General features: G+C 37.9%; 1 protein-coding gene across 6 annotated transcripts in view; it reads left to right on the top strand.

Moving 5' to 3' along the window:
- The window catches only part of AMOTL1 (angiomotin like 1), a 241,743-nt gene that overhangs the window by 202,841 nt on the left and 16,319 nt on the right, over positions 1 to 22,583 (top strand). For all 6 annotated transcript variants that reach the window (XM_074304486.1, XM_074304485.1, XM_074304490.1 and 3 more), the window contains 2 exons: positions 9,000 to 9,149; positions 19,703 to 19,893. In XM_074304486.1, the coding sequence (XP_074160587.1) occupies positions 9,000 to 9,149; positions 19,703 to 19,893 (341 nt within the window). The remainder of the gene's footprint in view (positions 1 to 8,999; positions 9,150 to 19,702; positions 19,894 to 22,583) is intronic.

Raw genomic sequence — 22,583 nt, 5'->3', positions numbered from 1 at the left:
TCTTCTAAACATATTTCCATATTTGTCATGTGATGCAAAAATATCATATCAAAAGGGGAAAAGAAAACAAAAAGAGGGAAAAAAGCAACTAACAACAACAGAATATTAATATACTGTGCTTTGATCCACATTCAGTCTTTTATATATATATATATATATATATATATATATATATATATTTTATAATATTATCCCTTGTATTCATTTCTCCAAATTACCCCCCCTCCCTCTATTCCCTCCCCCCGACGACAGGCAATACCATACATTTTACATGTGTTACAATATAGTCCAGGTACAATAAATGTGTGTGAATATCATTTTCTTGTTGCACAATAAACATTAGAATCCGAAGGTACATGCAACCTGGGCAGACAGATATTAGTGCTAACAATTTACATTCCCCTCCCAGTGTTTCTTCTCTGGGTGTAGCTACCTCTGTCCATCATTGATCAACTGGAAGTGAGTTGGATCTTCTTTATGTTGAAGATTTCCGCTTCCATCAGAATACATCCTCATACAGTATTGTTGTTGAAGTGTACAGTGATCTTCTGGTTCTGCTCATTTCACTCAGCATCAGTTGATTTAAGTCTCTCTAGGCCTCTCTATATTCCTCCTGCTGGTCATTTCTTACCGCGCAATAATATTCCATAACCTTCATATACCACAATTTTACCCAACCATTCTCCAACTGATGGACATCCATTCATCTTCCAGTTTCTAGCTACAACAAAAAGAGCTGCCACAAACATTTTGGCACATATATGTTTCTTTCCGCTCTTTAGTATTTCTTTGGGATATAATCCCAGTAGTAGCGCTGCTGGGTCAAAGGGTATGCACAGTTTGATAACTTTTTGGGCATAATTCCAGATTGCTCTCCAGAATGGCTGGATTCTTTCACAACTCCACCAGCAATGTATTAGTGTCCCAATTTCCCCACATCCCCTCCAACATTTGTCATTATTTGTTCCTGTCATCTTAGCCAATCTGACAGGTGTGTAGTGGTATCTCAGAGTGGTCTTAATTTGCATTTCTCTGATCAGTAGTGATTTGGAACACTCTTTCATGTGAGTGGATATAGTTTCAATTTCTTCCTCTGAGAATTGTCTGTTCATATCCTTTGACCATTTATCAATTGGAGAATGGTTCGGTTTCTTATAAATTATGGTCAGTTCTCTATATATTTTGGAAATGAGACCTTTGTCAGAACCTTTGTTTTTTAAAAATATTTTCCCAATTTGTTACTTCCCTTCTAATCTTGTTTGCATTAGTATTATTTGTACAGAAACTTTTTAGTTTGATGTAATCAAAATCTTCTATTTTGTGATCAATAATGATCTCTAGTTCTCCTCTGGTCATAAATTCCTTCCTCCTCCACAAGTCTGAGAGGTAGATTATCCTCTGTTCCTCTAATCTATTTATTATCTCCCTCTTTATGCCTAAATCATGGACCCATTTTGATCTTATCTTGGTATATGGTGTTAAGTGTGGATCCATATCTAATTTCTGCCATACTAATTTCCAGTTTTTCCCAACAGTTTTTTCCGAATAATGAATTTTTTATCCCTAATGTTGGAATCTTTGGGTTTGTCAAAGATTAGATTTGCTATAGATGTACCCTTTTTTGTCCTTTGTATCTAATCTGTTCCACTGATCTACCGGTCTATTTTCGTAGCCAATACCAAATGGTTTTGGTGACTGCTGCTATATAATATAGCTTTAGATCAGGTACACTTAGACCACCTTCCTCTGAGTTTTTTTTCATTAGTTCCCTTGCAATTCTTGACCTTTTATTCTTCCATATGAATTTTGTTGTTATTTTTTCTAGGTCATTAAAATAGTTTCTTGGGAGTCTGATTGGTATAGCACTAAATAAATAGATTAGTTTGGGGAGTATTGTCATCTTATTATATTCGCTCGGCCTATCCAAGAGCACTGAATGTCTTTTCCAATTATTTAAATCTGATTTTATTTTTGTGGCAAGTGTTTTGTAATTTTTCTCATATAATTCCTGACTTTTCTTTGGTAGATGGATTCCCAAAATATTTATACTCTCAACATTTGTTTGGAATGGAATTTCTCTTTGTATCTCTTGCTGTTGCATTTTGTTAGTGATATATAAAAAAATGCCGAGGATTTTATGTGGATTTATTTTGTATCCTGCCACTTTGCTGAAATTTTGAATTATTTCTAGTAGCTTTTTAGCAGAGTCTTTGGGGTTCTCTAAGTATACCATCATGTCATCTGCAAAAAGTGATAGTTTTTAATTTCCTCATTTTCCTACTCTAATTCCTTGAATCTCTTTCTCGGCTCTTATTGCCGAGGCTAGCGTTTCTAGTACTATATTGAATAGTAATGGTGATAGTGGGCAACCTTGTTTCACTCCTGATCTTACTGGGAAAGGTTGCAGTTTTATTTCTATTGCATATTATGCTTACTGACGGTCCTTAAATATATACTCCTGATTATTCTAAGGAATAATCCATTTATTCCTATACTCTCAAGAGTTTTTTAGTAGGAATGGATGTTGGATTTTGTCAAATGCTTTTTCTGCATCTATTGAGATGATCATATGGTTCTTATTAATTTGATTATTAATATGGTCAATTATATTAATAGTTTTTCCTAATATTAAACCAGCCCTGCATTCCTGGAATAAATCCTACTTGATCATAGTGTATTATCCTGGAGATGATTTTCTGAAGTCTTTTTGCTAATATCTTATTTAAGATTTTAGCATCAATATTCATTAAGGAGATTGGTCTATAATTTTCTTTCTCAGTTTTTTGATCTACCAGGTTTAGGTATCAGTACCATGTCTGTGTCATAAAAGGAGTTTGGTAGGACTCCTTTCATCCCCCTATTTTTTCAAATAATTTATATAACATTGGGGCTAATTGTTCTTTAAATGTTTGGTAGAATTCACATGTGAATCCATCTGGCCCTGGGGATTTTTTCCTGGGAGTTGATTAATAGCTTGTTCTATTTCTTTTTCTGAAATGGGACTATTTAAGCAATTTATCTCCTCCTCTGTTAATCTAGGGAGCCTATATTTTTGGAGGAAGTCATCCATTTCACTTAAGTTATCAAATTTATTGGCATAAAGTTGGGCAAAGTAACTCCTTATTATTTCTCTAATTTCCTCTTCATTGGTGGAAAGATCCCCCTTTTCATTTGTAAGACTATCAATTTGATTTTCCTCTTTCTTTTTTTTGATCAAATTTACCAAAGGTTTATCTATTTTATTGGCTTTTTCATAAAACCAACTCTTGGTTTTATTTTTTACTTTCAATTTTATTGATTTCTCCTTTTAATTTTTGTATTTCGAGTTTAATTTTTTGGTTGGGGGTTTATAATTTGGTCTTTTTCTAGCCTTTTAAGTTGTAAGCCCAATTCGTTAATCTTCTCTTTCTCAATTTTCTTCAAATAAGCCTCTAAAGATATAAAATTTCCCCTTATTACTGCTTTAGCTGCATCCCAAAGATTTTGATATGATGTCTCATCATTATCATTATCTTGGGTGAAAATTGTTAATTGTTTTCTATAATTTGCTCTTTCACCCAGTCATTCTTTAAGATGAGATTATTCAGTTTTCCCAATTACTTTTTGGTCTATTTACCCCTAACTTTTTACTGAATGTAGCTTTTATTGCATTGTGATCTGAGAAGAAGGCATTTATTATTTCTGCCTTCCTACATTTAATTTTGAGATCTTTATGTCCTAATATATGGTCTATTTTTGTATAGGATCCATGAACTGCTGAGAAGAAAGTATATTCCTTCCTATTGCCATTCAGTTTTCTCCAAAGGTCTATCATACCTAGTTTTTCTAATGTTCTATTTACTTTTTTAATTTCTTTCTTGTTTGTTTTGTGGTTTGATTTGTCTAAATCTGAGAGTGCAAGGTTTGAGATCTCCACTATTATAGTTTTACTGTCTATTTCTTCTTGCAGTTCTCTTAACTTTTCCTTTAGAAAGTTAGATGCTATACCACTTGGTGCATATATGTTTAGTATTGATATGGCTTCATTATTTATGCTACCTTTCAGCAGGATATAGTTTCCTTCCTTATCTTTTTTAACGAGATCTACTTCTGCTTTTGCTTGATCTGAGATAAGGATAGCTACCCCTGCTTTTTTGGCTTTACCTGAAGCATAATAGGCTCTGTTCCAACCTTTTACCTTTACTCTGTATGTATCTCCCTGCTTTAAGTGTGTTTCCTGTAGGCAACATATTGTAGGGTTCTGCTTTTTGATCCAATCTGCTATCCGTCTCCGTTTGATGGGATCGTTCATCCATTTACATTTACAGTTAAAATTACTAATTCTGTATTTCCTGCCATCGTATTATCCCCAGATTATGCTTTTTTCCCTTGACCCCCCTGATCCCCCTCCCCGATATTTAATTTACAGACCCCCCTTGTGACGCGCAACCCTCCCTCTTTTTTTTTTTTTTTTTTTTTTTTTTTTTTAGGATCCCTCCCCCCTCCCTCCAAGTCCCTTCACTTATTCTCCTTTTCCTTTTCCCTTTTCCTCTCCCCCCTTTTAATGAGGTGAGAGAAAATTCTCTGAAAAACAAATATGTTAATTATTTACTCTTTGAGCCTCTTCTGATGAGAGTAAGATTCACACAATGATTCTCCCCCTCACTAAGTTCCCTCAGATATGGTGTATTTTCTATGTCTCTTCCTGGGATGTAGTTTCCCTCTTTTTATCACTCCTTCCCCTTTTTCTGAACCGACCTCCTTCCCTTTACTACACCCCCCTTTTTTTCTTTTATATCAGTAAAATCAAATTATCCTTGAGTATTTTTTATATACCCACAACAGAGTTACAGTTCTCAAGGGTTCTGTGTACCTTTTTCTGTTTCTCTTCAGTCTTGTGGATGTAGATCAAATTTTTTGTTTAAGTCTGGTTTTTTTCTTAGAAACATATAGAATTCCTCTGTTTCATTGAATGACCATCTTCTTCCATGGAAAAAGATGCTAAACTTAGCTGGGTAGTTCATTCTTGGTTGCAATCCTTGATCTTTTGCCTTTTGGAATATCAGGTTCCAGGCCCTTCTATCTTTTAATGTGGAGGCAGCCAGATCTTGTGTGACCCTTATTGTGGCACCTTGGTATTTAAATTGTTTTTTTCTAGCTGCTTGCAGGATTTTCTCCTTTGTGTGGTAATTCTGCAGCTTAGCCACAATATTCCGTGGTGTTCTTTTTTTAGGGTCTATTTCAGAAGGAGTTCGATGAATTCTTTCCACATCTACTTTCCCTTCTGTTTCTATTATCTCTGGACAGTTCTCCTTGATATTTTCCTGTAAAATAGAATCTAGGCTCTTTTTTTGGTCATAGTTTTCTGGAAGTCCAATAATCCGCAGATTATCTCTCCTAGATCTATTTTCCAGGTCTATAGATTTTCCCAGTAAGTATTTGACGTTGTTCTCCAGCTTCTCATTTTTTTTGTTTTGTTTGACTGATTCTTGGGTTCTCTGTGAATCATTCATTTCTATTTGTTCCATCCTGACTTTTAAGGAGTTATTTTCTTCTTTCACAGTTTTTAGTTCTTTTTGTAAATGCCCAATTTCGTTTTTAAATGAATTATTTTGCTCTATTGAATTTTTTTTCCATTTCCCTAATTTTTTTTTTGAGAATTATTTTCTTTTTCCAATTCAGAAATTCTATTTTCTTGAGACTTTTTTATCTTTTCCAATTCAGAAATCCTACTTTCCTGTGTTTTTTTAACCTTTTCTAATTCACTAATTTTGTTTCCCTGCATCTCCTGTGAGTTCTTTATTTTTTCCAACTCCAATTTCAGGACGTTGTTATTCTCTATCATAGCTTCACTTTCCTTTCCCCATTTTTCTTCGATCTCCCTCAATTTTTTAAGAGCTTCTTCTAGGAGAGAGTTATGTGATGGGGGGCAGGAATCGTTCCCCTTTAGGTTGTTGTCTGATTCTCTGCTGTCAACTTCCTCGGGGTTGGATACCCGCTCTTTCTCTGTATAGAAGGAATCTATGGTTTTTCTAGCTTTTTTGCTCATACTTAAAAAATGTTTTGGGGTCTGTCCCTGGGGTAGGAAATTATTTACTTCTTTACCAGCTTCCTCCCAGACCGGATGGATGCAGCGGCCCCTGCGCCCGTGCTAAGAGAGAGCTCTGGGAGAGAGTTCCCCACCCCCTCCCTGGAGGTGCCTCAGAGGTGATTAGCACTGCTGTGCTTCGAGGGCGTAGAATAGTGAAGACAGCAAGAAGCCCAGCCTATGTGTCCGGGTGGGGAGTGGATGTCTGCAGCAGGTGACGTGAGAAGCCCCTGCGCTCAAACTGGAAGTGTCTGCCAGAAACCGCGGTCCCTAGTTCAAAGGTTCCGCTTCTCTGGGACTTCCTGGAGCTGAGTTCCACTCCCTCCAGCTAAGCTAGGCAGTGTGTGTTGCCTTGGGCCGTATCCACCCACTTGTCAATCTCTTAACTATTCTCAGGTGGTAGCTGAGGCCACACCCCCTGGTGCTGAGTCTCTGCTGAGTCACCCCCAGGATCGGAGAAAATCTAATCTGAGTTTTAAAATATTTTGGCTTTCTCTTCTGAACTGCTAAATAATTAGCAGAGAAGAGCTAACAGCCTGTGCCAGATTCCTTTACCTCAGTGGCTTCTCTGATCCCAGAGCCCTTCCCAGCGCAATGGGCGCAGTGTGCCCCTACCCCACCGTCTGTGCTGGTCCCTCTTATTCCTCCCCTGAGAACTGACCTTTCCTGTTGAAACTCCAGATTCTCTTCAGCTGGTAAGTCGTGCTTCCAGTCCTTGTGGTATCTATCAGTCCTGAGCTAATTCTGAGACTTAATTTATCTAATTGGTTGTGAGGGAGTGAGGATGTTCACTGAGTCGTGTGTTTCTTCTCCGCCATCTTGGCTCCGCCCCCCACATTCAGTCTTTTTAGTTCTCTCTCTGAATGTGGATGGCTCTTTCCATCACAAGTCTATGGGAATTGCCTTGAATCATCTCATTGTTGAAAAGAGCCAAATTCCTCACGGATCCTCACCCAATCTTGTTGTTACTGTGTACAATGTTCTCCTGGTGCTGTTCACTTCACTTAGTATCAGTTCATGTATGTTTTTCCAAGTCTTTCTGAAATCAGCCTTGAGCATTGGTCTTATTTTCACAAGTTCTAAGTTCAAGGGCTGGCTTGTCATTTATTAGCTGTGTAACCCTTTGGAAACTATTTATAATTTCTGAGGCTCAGTTGCTTCATCTGTAAATTGGGAATAATACTGGGACAAGTTGGGGAAAGTGCTTTGTAAATTGTAAAGCATGACGAAAGTGAGTTATTATTGGGGTCATAAAATTTAGAACTAGAATGGACTTTAGAGATTGTAAAATAATAAATTTGGAGTAAGAGAGCTCAACTGTATATATAACTATCTTCTCAGAAATTTCTATAATCAGTAACAAAGTAACCACAATCTGGCTCCCATTTTAATCTATTTTAATTTAATTTTAACTGTGTTCTTTAACCCCAATAGTTTCTCATTCCCAAGGCCTAAACTCATAGTTCTCAGTAACCCAGAAGCACAGGAAGAGAATAGGATGAAAACTATTCTGTAAAGCAGATTGAGAGCAGACCTTAGAGCTCTTGTCCTAGTCTGAAAGATCAGGAATATCTCTCACCTCTCCAGCAGCCCCTGTCCGGGAAGGCTTGCTGAGAGCAGGATCTCTCTCAGGATCCAAATGCTGGTTTGCAGAATCCTCACAGAGCAGGGAACCCATAAATCACTTGCATGTACAAACATGAGGAGGTCAAAACAGCTTGAATTTATACTCTGAATTGGCCCCAGGCATCTCCGTGGCCAGGTGCCGAATGACAGGAAATAGCATCTGGTTTCTCAGGGCTAGTTTTGTGTAGCCATCTCAGCCTGATTTTGAGTATCAACTAATTCCCGGTTTATATATATATATATATGCCTGCAATTTCTGGTCATTAGCTAATCTGCTGCATGGGAGGAAATATGCTCTGATGATTACAGAAGGGCAAGTGGGAGTTTAGAAGCATCATTCTTGATGAGAACTTTACACTCTCTGAGCCTTAGCCTCCCCACTTGTCAGTTTTATTTATTTCTTAAACATGAAGCTTCCCCATTTCCTTCCTGAGAGGTTAGCATCATTGTCTTTAAAATGTTTTGGACCCTTTGGTGAAAGGTGCTCTCCAGAAACCAGATGTTGCCTGGAAGCAATGTCATTATTAAGGACTTAATTAGATCTTGTGCCAACTGCCAAACAAAACTAGGAACAAGGGTACATTCCCTGGCCTCTGAATCTTAAAAATCTGAATGCTGAATACTATATAACTTTTGAGCATTTGGAAAAATGGGTAGAGGAAAGATCTTCATTATCTTCTCATATGTATTAGCTATCCTTAACTTCTCAGTTTTCCAAGCAGTTCAAAACTATAAATTATGGATGAATTGCTATAATCTGCAATGTTGGGTAGAATTTCCACACTCAGAGGTTACCCCTCCCAATGAAATCTTAGATCTTGACAAAAAAAAAAACAAAAAAAAAACAAAGCCTAAGAAAGAATAATGCTTTTCTCTTTCTCCATTGAAAGTTTCTACACCTTTCTTAGATTTTTTTTTTTCCTGAGGCAATTGGGGTTAAAGTAACTTGTCCAGGATCACACAATTAGGAAGTGTTAAGTGTCTGAGGCCACATTTGAACTCAGGTCCTCCTTACTTCAGGGCTGGTGCTCTATTCCCCTGTGCCACCTAGATGCCCCCTTTTTTAGATTCTTATAGACTACTTTTTCCTTTGCTCATATGCAGTTCTACTTGCTTGTGTCTATGTTCTGGTCCCCATTAGATTTTAAGTTCTTTGAAGGTTAGGATTGTGTTTTTCATCATTGTATACTTAGCATTTAGTAGTATAGTGTCTGGCAACGCCGTCCACTGTAGATATTTAATAAATGCTATAAATGTGCTGGAATTGAATCCCTCTTCTTCTCATTTTCTTTTCTCTTCCCCTCAGTTACGGAAGAAACAAGCTTATGTGGAGAAAGTAGAGAAGCTGCAACAGGCCCTGACCCAACTACAGGCTGCATGTGAGAAGAGAGAGCAGATGGAACGCAGGCTGAGGACCCGGCTGGAGAGAGAGTTAGAGGCCCTGAGGATGCAGCAGGTAAGAGGCTGACCATAGGTTCCCAGCATTTGTGGATCCTGTTTTACACGAGCTGGTAGTGTATGGGATTGTTCAGCTATCCTAAGTAATATAAATCAAGACCTGGAACTGACCTCAGAGGCTATCTGGTTTACTCTCTCATTTTACAGATGAAGAAACTGAAGTCCAGGGAAGCCAAATGTAGAATGAGGACAGCATATCTTGGACACTTAACAAATCCTTGTTTAATTCCTTCCTTCCTCCCTTCCTCCCTCCCTCTCTTCCTTCCTTCCTTCCTTCCTTCCTTCCTTCCTTCCTTCCTTCCTTCCTTCCTTCCTTCCTTCCTTCCTTCTATTATATAAATTTCCAATTATCCTTTATTTATCAGAACTTGCCTTCTTTAGAAGGGAAGATTAAATAATTTTTTTAAAAGTTCAGCAGAACTATCAGTTAATTTTGCAGAATGGTTAAATCAAGAATCGTGTCTACTTTCTGCAGAATGGAAGCTCCACAAGGGTAGGGACTGTTTTTGTTTTAGTCCTTGCCTTTAGCATAGTCTTTGGACATTGTGACTTACTGAATAGGTAAAGAGATAAATGATTCTATATTCAACTATCACCTTATTCAGTATTGAATGTAAGTAAATGTTCCTTCTGTTCTTCCTCTTCCTCTTCTGTGAATGTAAGATTATTATGGATAAATCCCTGCTAAAGGTAAAAAAAATGACTCCAACCCAACCTCCATTGCATATCCCTCTCGTTGGGTAGGTGTCTATGATATTTATAGTAAATTATGGCTGAGTAAAGAATCCGGAAGCTCAAGTTCCATACCCTGGGATCTCCTCTGGAGATCTATACTTTTACAGTGGTTCTTACCAAAGTGCTTGTAAAAACTTGAAAACACCAATAGCAATCAGCCTGGCTTTCTGATTGAAGCTATATGAAATTTACTTTGTTTGGAGAATATTCCAGAAGGAAGGGGTATTGGAGGATATTCTCAGAAAATAGAAGACCTCCATCATTTTTTTTTTCATAGAGATAAAATGGATTGATGTTATATAATACTACACATATATTTTATGCATTTTTGAGTTTCTAAACTTTTTCTGTCATCTGCTAGTTTTTGCATATTGTTTCCAGCTTCTGCAAAACTCCCTCCTAATTCCCATTTAATTTCTTATGCCGACCCATGTTATCAAAACCGTCATGGGGAAAAGTTACAATATGAAATGGATAACTAGTACCTATACTATCTAAATTAGATTTATTTTCAGTTGTGGTATGTAAATATTCAAGAGGCTATAAATAGTCTTCTCATTTTCACTATTTTTCCATTTATGCCTTTGTAACAAGGAGATGAGAAGTTTTTAAGATCCTTTGGAAATGCCTCAAAAGGCTCAAAGAATAAATAACACAGCATGCTCATCTTCCCCTGTCCTCCATGCCTTCCCTCTCAGAAAATGCTCCTGCTGTGCCCTGAAGGTTGACAAATAAAGCATTTGGCTGGCCATCAGAGGAAGGGAGATTTCAGACCCAAAATCTACAGGAAAATCACCCTGCTTGAGATCTGGGTGTGGACTCTGGAATTGTTAGCGGGGTTCCCCCAACTCTTTGTGACTGTCATGTGAATTGTTGAAGGAAAAAAAATATAGCTTTCCATGGAGCAAAAACCAAAGATTCAGTTCCTCTTCAAGCAATAATATGTGCTTTATTTTATAGAAATGGGGAGTGTTCATTTCTCTACTTAAACGTTCATGAAATACTCAAGATTTTCCCTTACTTCAGTAAGGCAAAACTTTGGCTGCTTTCCCCTTCACTCTAAATAAATAATACATGAAGTTTATACAGGGCTTTACAATTTACAGAGCACTTTGCTCACATAATCTTATTTCATCTTTATAACCCTCTACAGTAGCTGCTTTTATTCCTTTTTTCAGATGAGGAAACTGAGGCTACTAAGATCATATAGATAAAAAATTATCAGAGGTGAGATTCAAACTCAGGTCTTCTTGACTATAAGACCAGCACTCTGTCTATTAGTCAATACTGCCTCTTGGCTGCCTACTAACAAATAATCAATAAATCAGTAAGTATTTCTTAAAGCTGTACTATGTTCCAAAAACTACAAAGACAAGTACAAAGAATTAAACAGTTTCTACTCTCAAATAGCTAATGTTCTAGTAGGGAGACAACAAACATCTCTCTCTCTCTCTCTCTCTCTCTCTCTCTCTCTCTCTCTCTCTCTCTCTCTCTGTGTGTGTGTGTGTGTGTGTGTGTGTGTGTGTAGACAGATTGATAATAAATACAAATTTGGGACAAAAATAGATCCTTACAGTTGTGAACATCAGGGAAGTCTTCATATTGTAGGCAGGGCTTGAGCTGAGTTTTAGAGGCATAGGGGACCTAGGGGCCACAACTATACAAATGTCAGAGTGGCTACATGTGAATCACACCTCAAAAAGACATTAAGGAGCCCAGGTTATAGTCTCTGGATCTGTCTGGAAAACAACAAGCTGAAAATGTAAAATTACCACAACCTGCCAGCAGATGGTCAGAGCTTAATGGTTCTCTAGGAATTTAGGGTCAATAAGAAACAGTTCATCAGATTGAATGAAATAATATTTGCAAAGCACTTAGTACAGCACCCATCACATAGTAGGTATTATATAAAATGTCTATCCTTTTTCCTTGTAAAGACATCCAAAGGTTCTCCTGCCCCAGCAGACTGTGTCAGATGGCCACTAAACTGAATCCTCACCTTATTCACGCATCATGGTGTGTTCCTACATAGCCATTGAGCTTCTTGGCCCTGACTGATTATTCAGAGGCTTTTCCCAGTCCACACCAAAACCTTGCTTCTTTGCCTTCTAGTGTTCCTTTGACTGTGTCAAAGAGCCATTCATTCATGTCTCCCCCTCTTCTAAAAATGGGCTGAGTGTCACGCTAAATATAGCACAAAGGCCCCCTTTCCCCCTCCGCCCCCAAAACAACAGTAAGACCAATATTACTGTCCACATCCTGTGAGGCGCATGATTTTACATGGAATTTTTTGAGAGCGGTTTACAAAGCTCACTGAATCTATGTAGTTTAAGTTAGGGCTCCACATTCAGATCTGTTTCAGGGCCTGATTGCCCTTTGGAACTCCTGATTTCCCAGGGCAGCCCTTTTATAAATGGTGGGCACTCTGGTTGACCTCTCCATTATTCTCCAAATTGGTAGGAACCGCAATTTTTTTATTCTGGGAAATTAATAGAGGTGTGGACTTTGTTGATAAGAGAAGTGGTTTGGTGAGTCTGTTAGACTTTGAGAATCAGCTCAATTCCAGTGGCACACCCTAGACCACTCTGGTATGGCCTCCTCTCATCCCCCTCTCTTTTCCTCAGCCTTTCCCAATCCCAGAAAGAGACATTTGAGAAACGAGGGTAGTACAAAAACTTTACTCATGAAAGAGTGCTTCACTTAATAGGTTCTGAATGAGAGACAAAACAGGTCCTCAGCAGCATTCAAAGGTGGGAGTGGAGGGAAAGAGAAAATAGAGATGAAAGAGAAGAGAAAAACAGCTTGTTTTTTAAAAATCTGTAACAATTTCCATGTCTTTTTTCAGTCATTTCCCAAATTTGTTGTATGAAGTAGAAAAGAAGAATCTGGACATTGTTATCGTAGATCATTGATGTAGAGCTGGAACTAAGCCCCTTATTTAACAGATAGGAAATTGAGGCACATAGAGTTTAAGCCTAGGGATACGTAGTGTCTAAGGCCAGATTTGGACTCACTCTGCCAAATGCCAACATTCTATCCATGACATCTCCTAAGTATCATTTCATTGAAAATGAGAAAATGGAATCACAGCGAAGTTCCTTTGCCCATTAGTTAACCAATGATAGAGAAGAACCTTGAACACCGATTCCTATGTCTTGAGTTTTCTTTCTCTCAGACTGGCTAGGAGAGAGATCCCTTTTCTGTGGTTTTCTTTTCGTAGCTTCTCTTTTAATATGAAGGTAGAATGTGTGGAATCATTTGTTTCAAGGTCATGTTCATAGGTGGTAAGTTATTCAATAGTAGAGACCTCATCAGATTTATCTTTGACTCTCCCTAGTACCTAGCGTATAGCAGGCGCTTTATAACTAGGTTGAATGAAAATGAAAATAAATCAACTTAGCCTGTGATATGAGTGGTTTAAGATGGGACGCAAGGAAGACTTTACTAGCAATGAAGCTTCTTAAACATTGGAATGGTTCACTAAAAGACATTGATAACTTCTTATAAAATTTCTGGAAAAAAAGATGAATTTTCATCTAGATGAGACTAGACATAGGACTTAGAACTAGCTAGGAGAGACTTTGGGCATCATCTTGTCCAGTTTCCTCAGTTTACAAAAGGGTGTCTGTGACTGAGCAAATGAGATTCAAACCCAGGTCACCCCACTCCAAATTCAGTGTTCTTTTCACTGCACCCCATTATTATTATTATTATTGTGTGGTTATCATCCTGTTGGATCAGCACCCCACCTCTAACTTTCCTACTGTGCATGAGTTAATGGGTTTTATCTTCTGTTCTTTAGGATCTTCATGAGTTTTTCTGTTACTTCTATGTTCAGCTTTTTTGGAGCAATCATTTCATTTTCATTGCTCTTTGGACTTAGTGTTTTCTTGGACATTTTCATTTCACTCTGCTTCCACCATTCATACACATTTTCTCATGTTTGTCTGAAATTTTTGTAATCCTCATTTCTTATTGCACAATTATAAATACGTAGGGCATTGCAAAAGATATTACATTTGAAGTTAAGGAACCTGGGTTCAAGTCCTGGAATGTGCCACTTATGACCATATGATCATGGGCAAATCCCTTACCTTTCTCTGTAAAATGAGGGGGTTAATACTAGCTGGCTTCTAAAGTCCTTTCTAGCCCAAGATCTATGAACATATAATGATATATATATATATTTGTCATTTCCAAATTGATGCATCACTACTTTGTTTCTGGTTCTTTACTATAACACAAAGTGATGTTATGAATATTTTAGTGTATAGCATGCCTTTGATTTTGTCTTTGACTTCCTTGGGGTGTGTGTCTAATAGTCAGATTAAATTGAATCACATGAGAGATTTTCTGTGTCTTTAAAAAAAAAAAAAAGGAGGAGGAAGGGATGGACATTTTGAAGAACGAGCTCTTCATGGAACTCCTAGGCCCATTCCTTCCTTCCTACTCTATTTCTGGTAGGATTTGATTCAGTCATTATAGTTCAACTGTCCAGCTGTTCCTATAGGTATTGCACAAATTCCTTTGTTAATCTAGGGAATAGGATAGATCACTGAGAACAGGGAGTTTGCAAACCTTCTGGCTGGCATAGAAATTTGAGCATGTGACTTCAGGAGACATTTGAGAACATTGTGAAAATGGCTATATGAGGACACTCATATAGCAGTTACTAAACTGTACCTTCCCTTCTAAGGAGAGCAAAAAATAACTTGGTTCAGACTCTGATTTCTGTTTTTTATCCCACAACAATCTTTTGTCTCTGTTGTTTTGTGAATAGGAGTTACTTCTAATTCTTCCCAAAGCCCTACATTACAAAAACAGTCAGATCTTTCAAAGGAACCATTTGAAAATGAGTCACAGAATCATAAAGTTTTTAGAGACCCCATAGATTTTAGGGATTATTTAGTCTTTTTGTTTTGTTTTTAACAAATGAGGAAACTGAGAGATGAGGGTTGCCTCTAGGTAAGCAGCTCATCTGGAACAGTCATTTTGTCCAAACTTTTATATTTGTATGCATGCAGCACCTTCCACCTCTCCCTAGGGTGATGGAGGGATTGATTGGAAAAGTAAAGTTGGTGATGACTGAGAGCGGGATGTTTTATTTATAATCCAAGCCACAGAAGGAATGGAGCATAAATATAATCATTTCTACTAGTTCTGGGCAACAGTACAGGGAATAGGAACCAAGAGGCCTGATTCTTTGTCTTAGCTTTGTCACACTGGGAAAGGCATAGCTTCTCTGTTCTCATCTGTGAAATAGAAATCGTAACAATAAGAATTTACCTTCAGATGGTGCTTTGTATTGGACAAAGGTTAATGGGTATCTTCAATTTATAGATGAAGTAAGTGAGGTTTATAGAGGTCAAAGCCAGGGTCAACATCTTTTAAATGGTAGGGCTGAAATCTGCTAGTTTTGAGTATTTCTATGATCACTCTTAACAAAAACAACAATAATAATATCTTTGAGAAGCAGCCTAGCAGGTGAATAGAAAGAGTGATCCTGAGCAAGTCCCAACTTACAAATGCCTTAAGCTACCCTCTAAGTTATGGAGCAATTACTGATCTGCTCTGCTAGAGAGTCTGCTCAGGGACTTCCCAATAGGGACAGATTTATCATTCCTTCCTCTCCCCTCTCCCCAACACAACAAAACAAAACCCAGTACCATCTTACCATTTACATATCACTTTGTACTTTCCCTTTATATAGCTTCATATGTGTGTATGTATATTTTTCATTTAATTCTCACGAAACACTCTGAAGTTGCAGGGCAAATGTTATTGTCCTCATTTTAGATAGAAAAACTGAATTACAACTATAGAATTAAGTAATGTTGTATTCAGGATTAGAATTGAAATCCTTTTTCCTCAGAGTCCATAACAGCAAATGGCAAATATCAGGTCATTCCATTCTCGGTCTGATGATATTCATGACTTCCAATATTCATGACTGTATCTTCCACCCCTGGGAGTTCTAGTCTTGTGTTTTAGAATCAAAGTGCCATGTAATTATAAGGGATTATATTGTCTAGACTTTCTGCAAAAGGATTCTGATAAACATGAGAGATCTCCACATTTGGAGATTTCTGGGGCCCATGTGGAGTAGAGGTGCTAGCTATTATGTCTCTACCTTTCTTCTCAGAAGCTGTATTTTATTGTTTATTCCCTGTCAGCTTCAGTTGGTAGCTAAGTATCTTCTGGGATTAATCCCTGAAATATAGAATAGCAGTCCTTCCATCTCCACACCAAGTGGGACAAAAAAAGCTTTCCAACCAGCACCTAAATAGGATTTGGGGAAAGTGCTTCTCTTCCTGGAATTGAGTTCATGCCCCGCTTCCCAAGAGCAGGTGGGAGCAGGACAAAGGAATCTCCTTCTGTGTTTGGGAATCCACATTCTCCAGCATTCAAGGGAACATCTGGTATAGCTTTGATCTCATGTCTGTCTTGCCTTAAATTAGTACTGACCACAGATGCCAAGGCTGGTAGCCAACTGTGGAACTCAGCCCAGGCCCCAGAGTGGTTGGTGCATCAGCTCCAATGAGGATCTTAATACCACAGAATTCCCATAAACTAACAAGGATCTCTGCAGGCCGTTTCGTCCATGGACTCATAGATATAGAGTCTCTGAAAATACAAGATGGACTAAGCAAAGAGAAAGACTTGGGTACCTTTTCCTTCCCCATTGCCTGGTGTAAGCTATCCTGTGCTCCTGGGTGGGACTTGATTTGTGAGGCTCAAAATATTATAGATTTAGAACAGAAAAAGGACATAAAAGTTATCTAGCTGAAACCCCTAGATTTACAGGTAGAAAATATCTGAGGCTCAGTAAGGCTAAATGACTTGCCCAGCACTATACCAACACTAAGGATCAGAGGTAGGATTTGTAATTTGGGCCACATATATAATGACATCTCTTAATGGAAAGATACAGTGAGAAGATTCTATCATATTTTCCCATTAAGAGATGGTTAGGACTAGGATGATGTTATTATATATGCAGTTCCAAACTACATGACTGGTTTTTAGAAGTTTCAAGACTATCCCTGAATAGCTTCAGTTCATAGGCTATTGCCACTGTCCTTTTCCTTGCTTCCCTGGAAACCTTAATGGCATCTGTGTTGTGAATAGGGAAGGGAGGAGTGGTATCATTGCAGTTACAATTAAAGGGAGCTGACCCAGTTGTTTCAGTGACAATAAGGACTTGTCCTGTGCCAGTTAGCTAGGTGGGGGGGGGGAGTGTTGAGGGCTGCTGTGTTATTCTACTTTTTCTTACAGACTAATCTCAGCTCCATGGAAAGGAGAGAGAATTCCTATTCTTGTTACTTTGGCAGTTTGCCTGTATTCTCACCAACTTAAGTTTCCCTGTGAAGTTTCTGAATGGTCAGCCAGTACAGTGAGTGGGCTGAAAATTGAGGATGTTTACTCTGAAGAAAAGAAGTCTGGGGCTTAAGTCAGAGAAGAGAGATGATGATTGGCTTCTAGTATTCAAAGAGCTAACATGAAGAAGAAGGGGAATTTGATTTGCCCTACTAACCCCAGGGGGCAGGATTAGATATGGTGGGGAGAGATTTCCCACTTTTGATGCTTACTGCCACGGGCATATCATTTAATGTTCCAGGACCTCATCTGTAAGATGAAGGAATTAGACTAGAGAGCCTCGGAGATTCCTCTTAATGCTTGACCTAAAATCCTTTCACAATATTAAATTGCAAATATAATTTCTTCTAATAGATATACTTCCTTGAACTGGTAATTTGCTGTTATATATTTTGAATCTTCCCTGATGTTCTGCTGGGCACATGACATGTTTTTGTAGTCTTTTTTCTCTTTTTCTTTTTTTTCTTATTTTATTTTTTAAATAAAATAAATTTTAAAAAATAACTATATAAAAATGTCTAATTTCAGAGAGGCAGAGAAAATAGCACCCTGGAAGAGGATATAGATATCTCTTAGTCCGTCCTCCTTCTTTATTAAGATAAAGAACCTAAGATCAAGAAATTAAATTTCTCACCTGGGGCAGACAACTAGTTAGTGATAAAGCTAGGCATGGAACCTGAAACTTGTAGACCCCTGTCCTTTTCATTGTAGCTACTTTTCAAAGGTCCCTACCAGCTTTGAAGTTCTGTGACTGATTCTCTGCCAATGGGGAGTGGTGAAGATGTGAGTGTGTCAATTATTCAAACAATAATTCACTATTGCACACAGAGTATATGCCCAGCCATGCTTAGCATTTTGAGGTATACAAGAAAAGTATAGAATGACCCCTGCATTCAGAGAACCTACAGATTACCTAAGAAAACAGTAGGAATAATGAACCATATACAACAGATTATAACTAAAAGTTCACTTGTTTGATGCAAAATAGAGAAGTTCAAGGAGGAAGCAGATCAGTTAGAGCTGAAGACTTTGAAGAATATTTCATAGCTCAAAAGCCAAACGAATTTGATCAAGGCCTGCAAGAGTGGGTAAGACTGGGTAGGCAGAAGAAGGGAAGCAAAAAGAACAAAAATGATGAAAGCAGAGAGATGAGAATGAAGGCAGCATAATGAATAATAAGCGTTTGCTCAGTACCTCATTGTATGGAAAGAGCATTTGGGGTGCTTTGACAGAGAAGTATAAGGAAAACTGTCTTCACCCTGAAATAAAGGGCTGCTTAAAAAAAAAAGTGAGGTGATACGCTATTTGAAGGATTTGCATAATAGGCATGGTATGTTTGAACTTTCTTCATTAAGCATCAGGAAACCATCCAAGGTTTTTGAGCAAAGGAATGAGATAACTAATTGTATGTGTAAGATCTAAGATATGGTAGTTATGAGACCTAGGACATTGAGAACAACCTGGTTTAGAAAGGAAGGTGTGTGGTGGGGAACAACAGTAATTAAGGAGTTTAGATTTGATATAGTATAAAGTGGGGAACCATTGAAGATTTTTAAGCAAGGGAGAGATATTAAAGTAATGCATTAAGAAAAGTCAGTTTGGCAGTAATGTGTGAGAAAGCCTGACTCAAAGGGGCCAGAATAGTATTTTAGATATGAGATTATGAGGGCATGGAACAATGCAAATTAATATGAAGGAAAAGATACAAGAAGAATTCTGAAGAAAAATTCAGTAGTATTTGGTGCAAGGCCATGGAAGGGAAATAAAGGGAAGGATTTGAAGATTTGAGATTTCTTCCATTCCTAGGTCACTAGGACCACCGATTTAGGGAAGGCAGGGACCTTAGAGTCCATCTTGTCTAGCTCTCCAGGAGCTGATGCTTGCTTCAGGTTACACAGAAAATAAGTAGCAGAACCAAGATTCAAATGCAGGTCCTCTTGGTTACCCAGCACCATGACTTTTTATCATTGACAAAAGAAACAGGATGGTACAATGGAAAGATCCCTCAGACAAAGGACCCGGTTTCAAGTCCTACCTGCCTCTTATGTTTTCTACCTGTGAGACCTTAATCTCTCTGGGACTTGGTTTCTGCATTTATAACATGAGAAGGGAGGTCCCTTCCTGCTTTCCTGCTCTCCAGATCTATAGTCTTTGATCTCAGATCAGGAAAGGGAGTGGGTTCATGAGGGAGCTTGACGGATATGGGTTTGTATCTGTGGAAGTTGCATGCATGTTGGTTGTATGTTGCTGTAGGGGAGGAAGTACATGGGTTTGTAGTATGTATAATCATTTGTGTAAGTGCTTCCATATGAGTAAATAGTACTTACAGGTATGCATGCAGGGACCATGTGCTGCCTTATCTCTAAGGGTGGCTAACATGGAAGGAAGTATTTAAAGTATTTTTGAGCATCAAGATTATTATTTTTGTCTCCTCTCCAGAGACATGGAAATGGCCAGTCAGGCAACACAGCAGATCACAATGCCCCGGCACTTATGGAACTTGTGAGGGAAAAGGAAGAGAGGATTTTGGCCCTGGAAGCTGACATGACCAAGTGGGAACAGAAATACCTGGAGGAGAGTACCATCCGACACTTTGCCATGAACGCTGCTGCCACTGCAGCAGCTGAGAGGTAAGACCCATTATTTCTGATGACACACATAGGGGAAGTTGAATTTAGATACCAAGGTCAGGAAGTTATTGAGGATTAACTCAGATCACCTCCCAGAGGAATGACTGAGTACTCTGTTGACATGATGAAGAAAGATCTCATATAGGAAAGTACTAATTTTTCTTGCCCAAAGACTGTATTTTATTGTTTTAAGATAAATTTGTGACAAATTCTTCCCGTCTCTCACACTAAATTCTGACTGGCTCTCTCCCATGCCTGCAATTCTCTTTCCCCTCATCTCTTGTTTTCCTTCAAGTCTCAGCTCAGATTCTATCTCTGCAAGAATCCTTTCCTGAAGTACTATTTAGCATTCCCTCTATCATTATCTCCAGTTAGGCCAGGGTATGTCTTATTTGTACCCAGTGGTTTATATGTTGTCTCTTTATTAGATTGTGAATTCCTTAGGGGAAGAGGCTGTTTTTACCTTTGTTTGTATCCTGGGGATTAACACAGTACCTGATGTGTAGGAGGAGCTTCTTGATTTGACTCTGAACAAGTCTTTTAACCTTATCAAAATAGAGAAGTCAACAAAGGCTGTAATATGAGCTGAAGCTAAAAACCCAAAGTTATGGAAGGACTTGAATATTAGAATACAAGGGGTTACATTGAGAATGGAGAAGAGAAAACCTATTGGGGAAGCTATTGCAAAGATAGAATTGATAAGGCTTTTCATTTGATTTAATATGGAAGATGAAAGAGGCAAGAATCAAAGATGACTAAGTATTCATTCGAGGAAGATGAAGGTGCCCTTACAGAAATATCAAAGTAAAGGGAGAATAGCAGCTTGGGGGAAGATGCTGATGAGCTCAGTTTTAAATACAATAATTTTGAGGCAACATTTAGTCATCCAGCCAGAGAAAAAGTTGAAACTTATATGATCTTTATGTTGAAAGGAACATCACAGACCATCTAATTCAGCCCATACTTTTAAAGAAATTCCTTTCACAGTCTACTCATTCAACAAGTGGTCTTCCAGCCTTTGCATGAAGACCTCAAGTGGGTGGGGAAAAACTTCTTGAGATAGCCTATTACATTTTTTTTAATTTTTGTTTTTTATTAATTTTTATAATTATAACATTTTCTTTGACAGTACATATGCATAGGTAAATTTTTTTTTTACAACATTATCCCTTGTACTCCCTTTTGTTCCGAGTTTTTTCCCTCCTTCTCTCCACCCCCTCCCCTAGATGGCAGGCATTCCCATACATATTAAATATCTTATAGTATATCCTAGGTACAATATATATGTGCAGAACCGAATTTTGTTGTTGTTGTTGTTGCAAAGGAAGGATTGTATTCGCAAGGTAAAAATAATCTGGGAAGAGAAACAAAACAAAACAAAACAAAAAACAAAACAAAACAAAAACAATGCTCACAATTTACACTCATTTCCCAGTGTTCCTTTTGTGGATGTAGCTGATTTTGTCCATCATTGATCAATTTAGCCTATTACATTTTGAATTACCTCTGATCATTAAGAAGCACTTCCTTACATCAATCTTAAATTGTTTCATCATAACTTCCAGTTATTGTAACCTTGTGCTCCCCTCTGGAGCTGAACAGTGTAAGACAAATCCTTGATCTAATGACAACCCTTCAGATACTTGAAGACAATCATATGCTCTTCTCGCCCTCATTTCTTCTTCAAGATGAATAATTTCAGATTCTATGACCAGTTGTCATATGGCAGGATCTGAATTATTCAAACTCTTGATTATATGATTTCAAGTATCACTGAATCAAGTATACTTGTTTTAAACTGCAAATCATATGTGAGACTGCAACTTGGGAGAAGATGGGAGTAAAGAAATTTATGTGGGAATTATCTACACAGAAGTTAACTTTGAAGTAATGGGAATGAATGTGATTTCCAAGGCAGTGAAGATGTAAGATATCAGAGGATCAAATTTAAGACCTTAATGGATAACCATGTTTAAGTGGCAAAAGAAGGATGAGGAGCTAGGGAGAAGGAAAAAGGGGCATTCCTAGAAATGAGGAAAAAGAGAAGGACATGTCAAGAAATCCAAGGGAGGAGAGAGATCAAGAATCAAGTCAATAGGATGTTGTAGAAAGGTAAAAGTGATGATCTTAATAGGCCTTTAGCTTGGGCAATAATGAAGTGAACCATGGTGAGAGCAGTTTTAGGAGAGTGATGGGAGCAGATGTCAGGTTGCAGAGACTTGGAATTGAGTTGGAAGGTGAGGAAATAGAAGCAGTGGGTACAATATTTAGAAGTGTCTTAAAAGGGTATTAGAGTCAAGTGATTGTTTTTATAATGTAGAAATGTGAGCATATATTCCGGCAAAGGGTAAAGGATTATAAGAAAAGAGGCTAAAGAGGGAATGATTCATAGAGAAAGGCCACAGAGAAAACTGAAGGGGATAGAATCTTGAGTACGGGTAGTATTAAATCAATAAGCCTTCATTAAATGCTTACTAAATACTTTGCTTAGCACTATACACAATGAAAAACAAAAATACTAAGGAGCTTGCTATTTAAAGGGCACAACAAATGAACACAATGTACAAGCAAAATATAAAATAAACTGGATAAGATAAATTGGAGAAAACCTCAGAAGGAAGGTACTAACATTAAGGAAAATTAGAAAAAGTTTCTTGCAGAAAGTAGAGATGTAATTTAGCATTCTGGAG

The sequence above is a fragment of the Sminthopsis crassicaudata genome, chromosome 3 (genome assembly GCF_048593235.1).
Source record: "Sminthopsis crassicaudata isolate SCR6 chromosome 3, ASM4859323v1, whole genome shotgun sequence".
Taxonomy (NCBI): Eukaryota; Metazoa; Chordata; class Mammalia; order Dasyuromorphia; family Dasyuridae; genus Sminthopsis; species Sminthopsis crassicaudata.
This window is presented reverse-complemented; position numbering and strand designations above follow the sequence as displayed.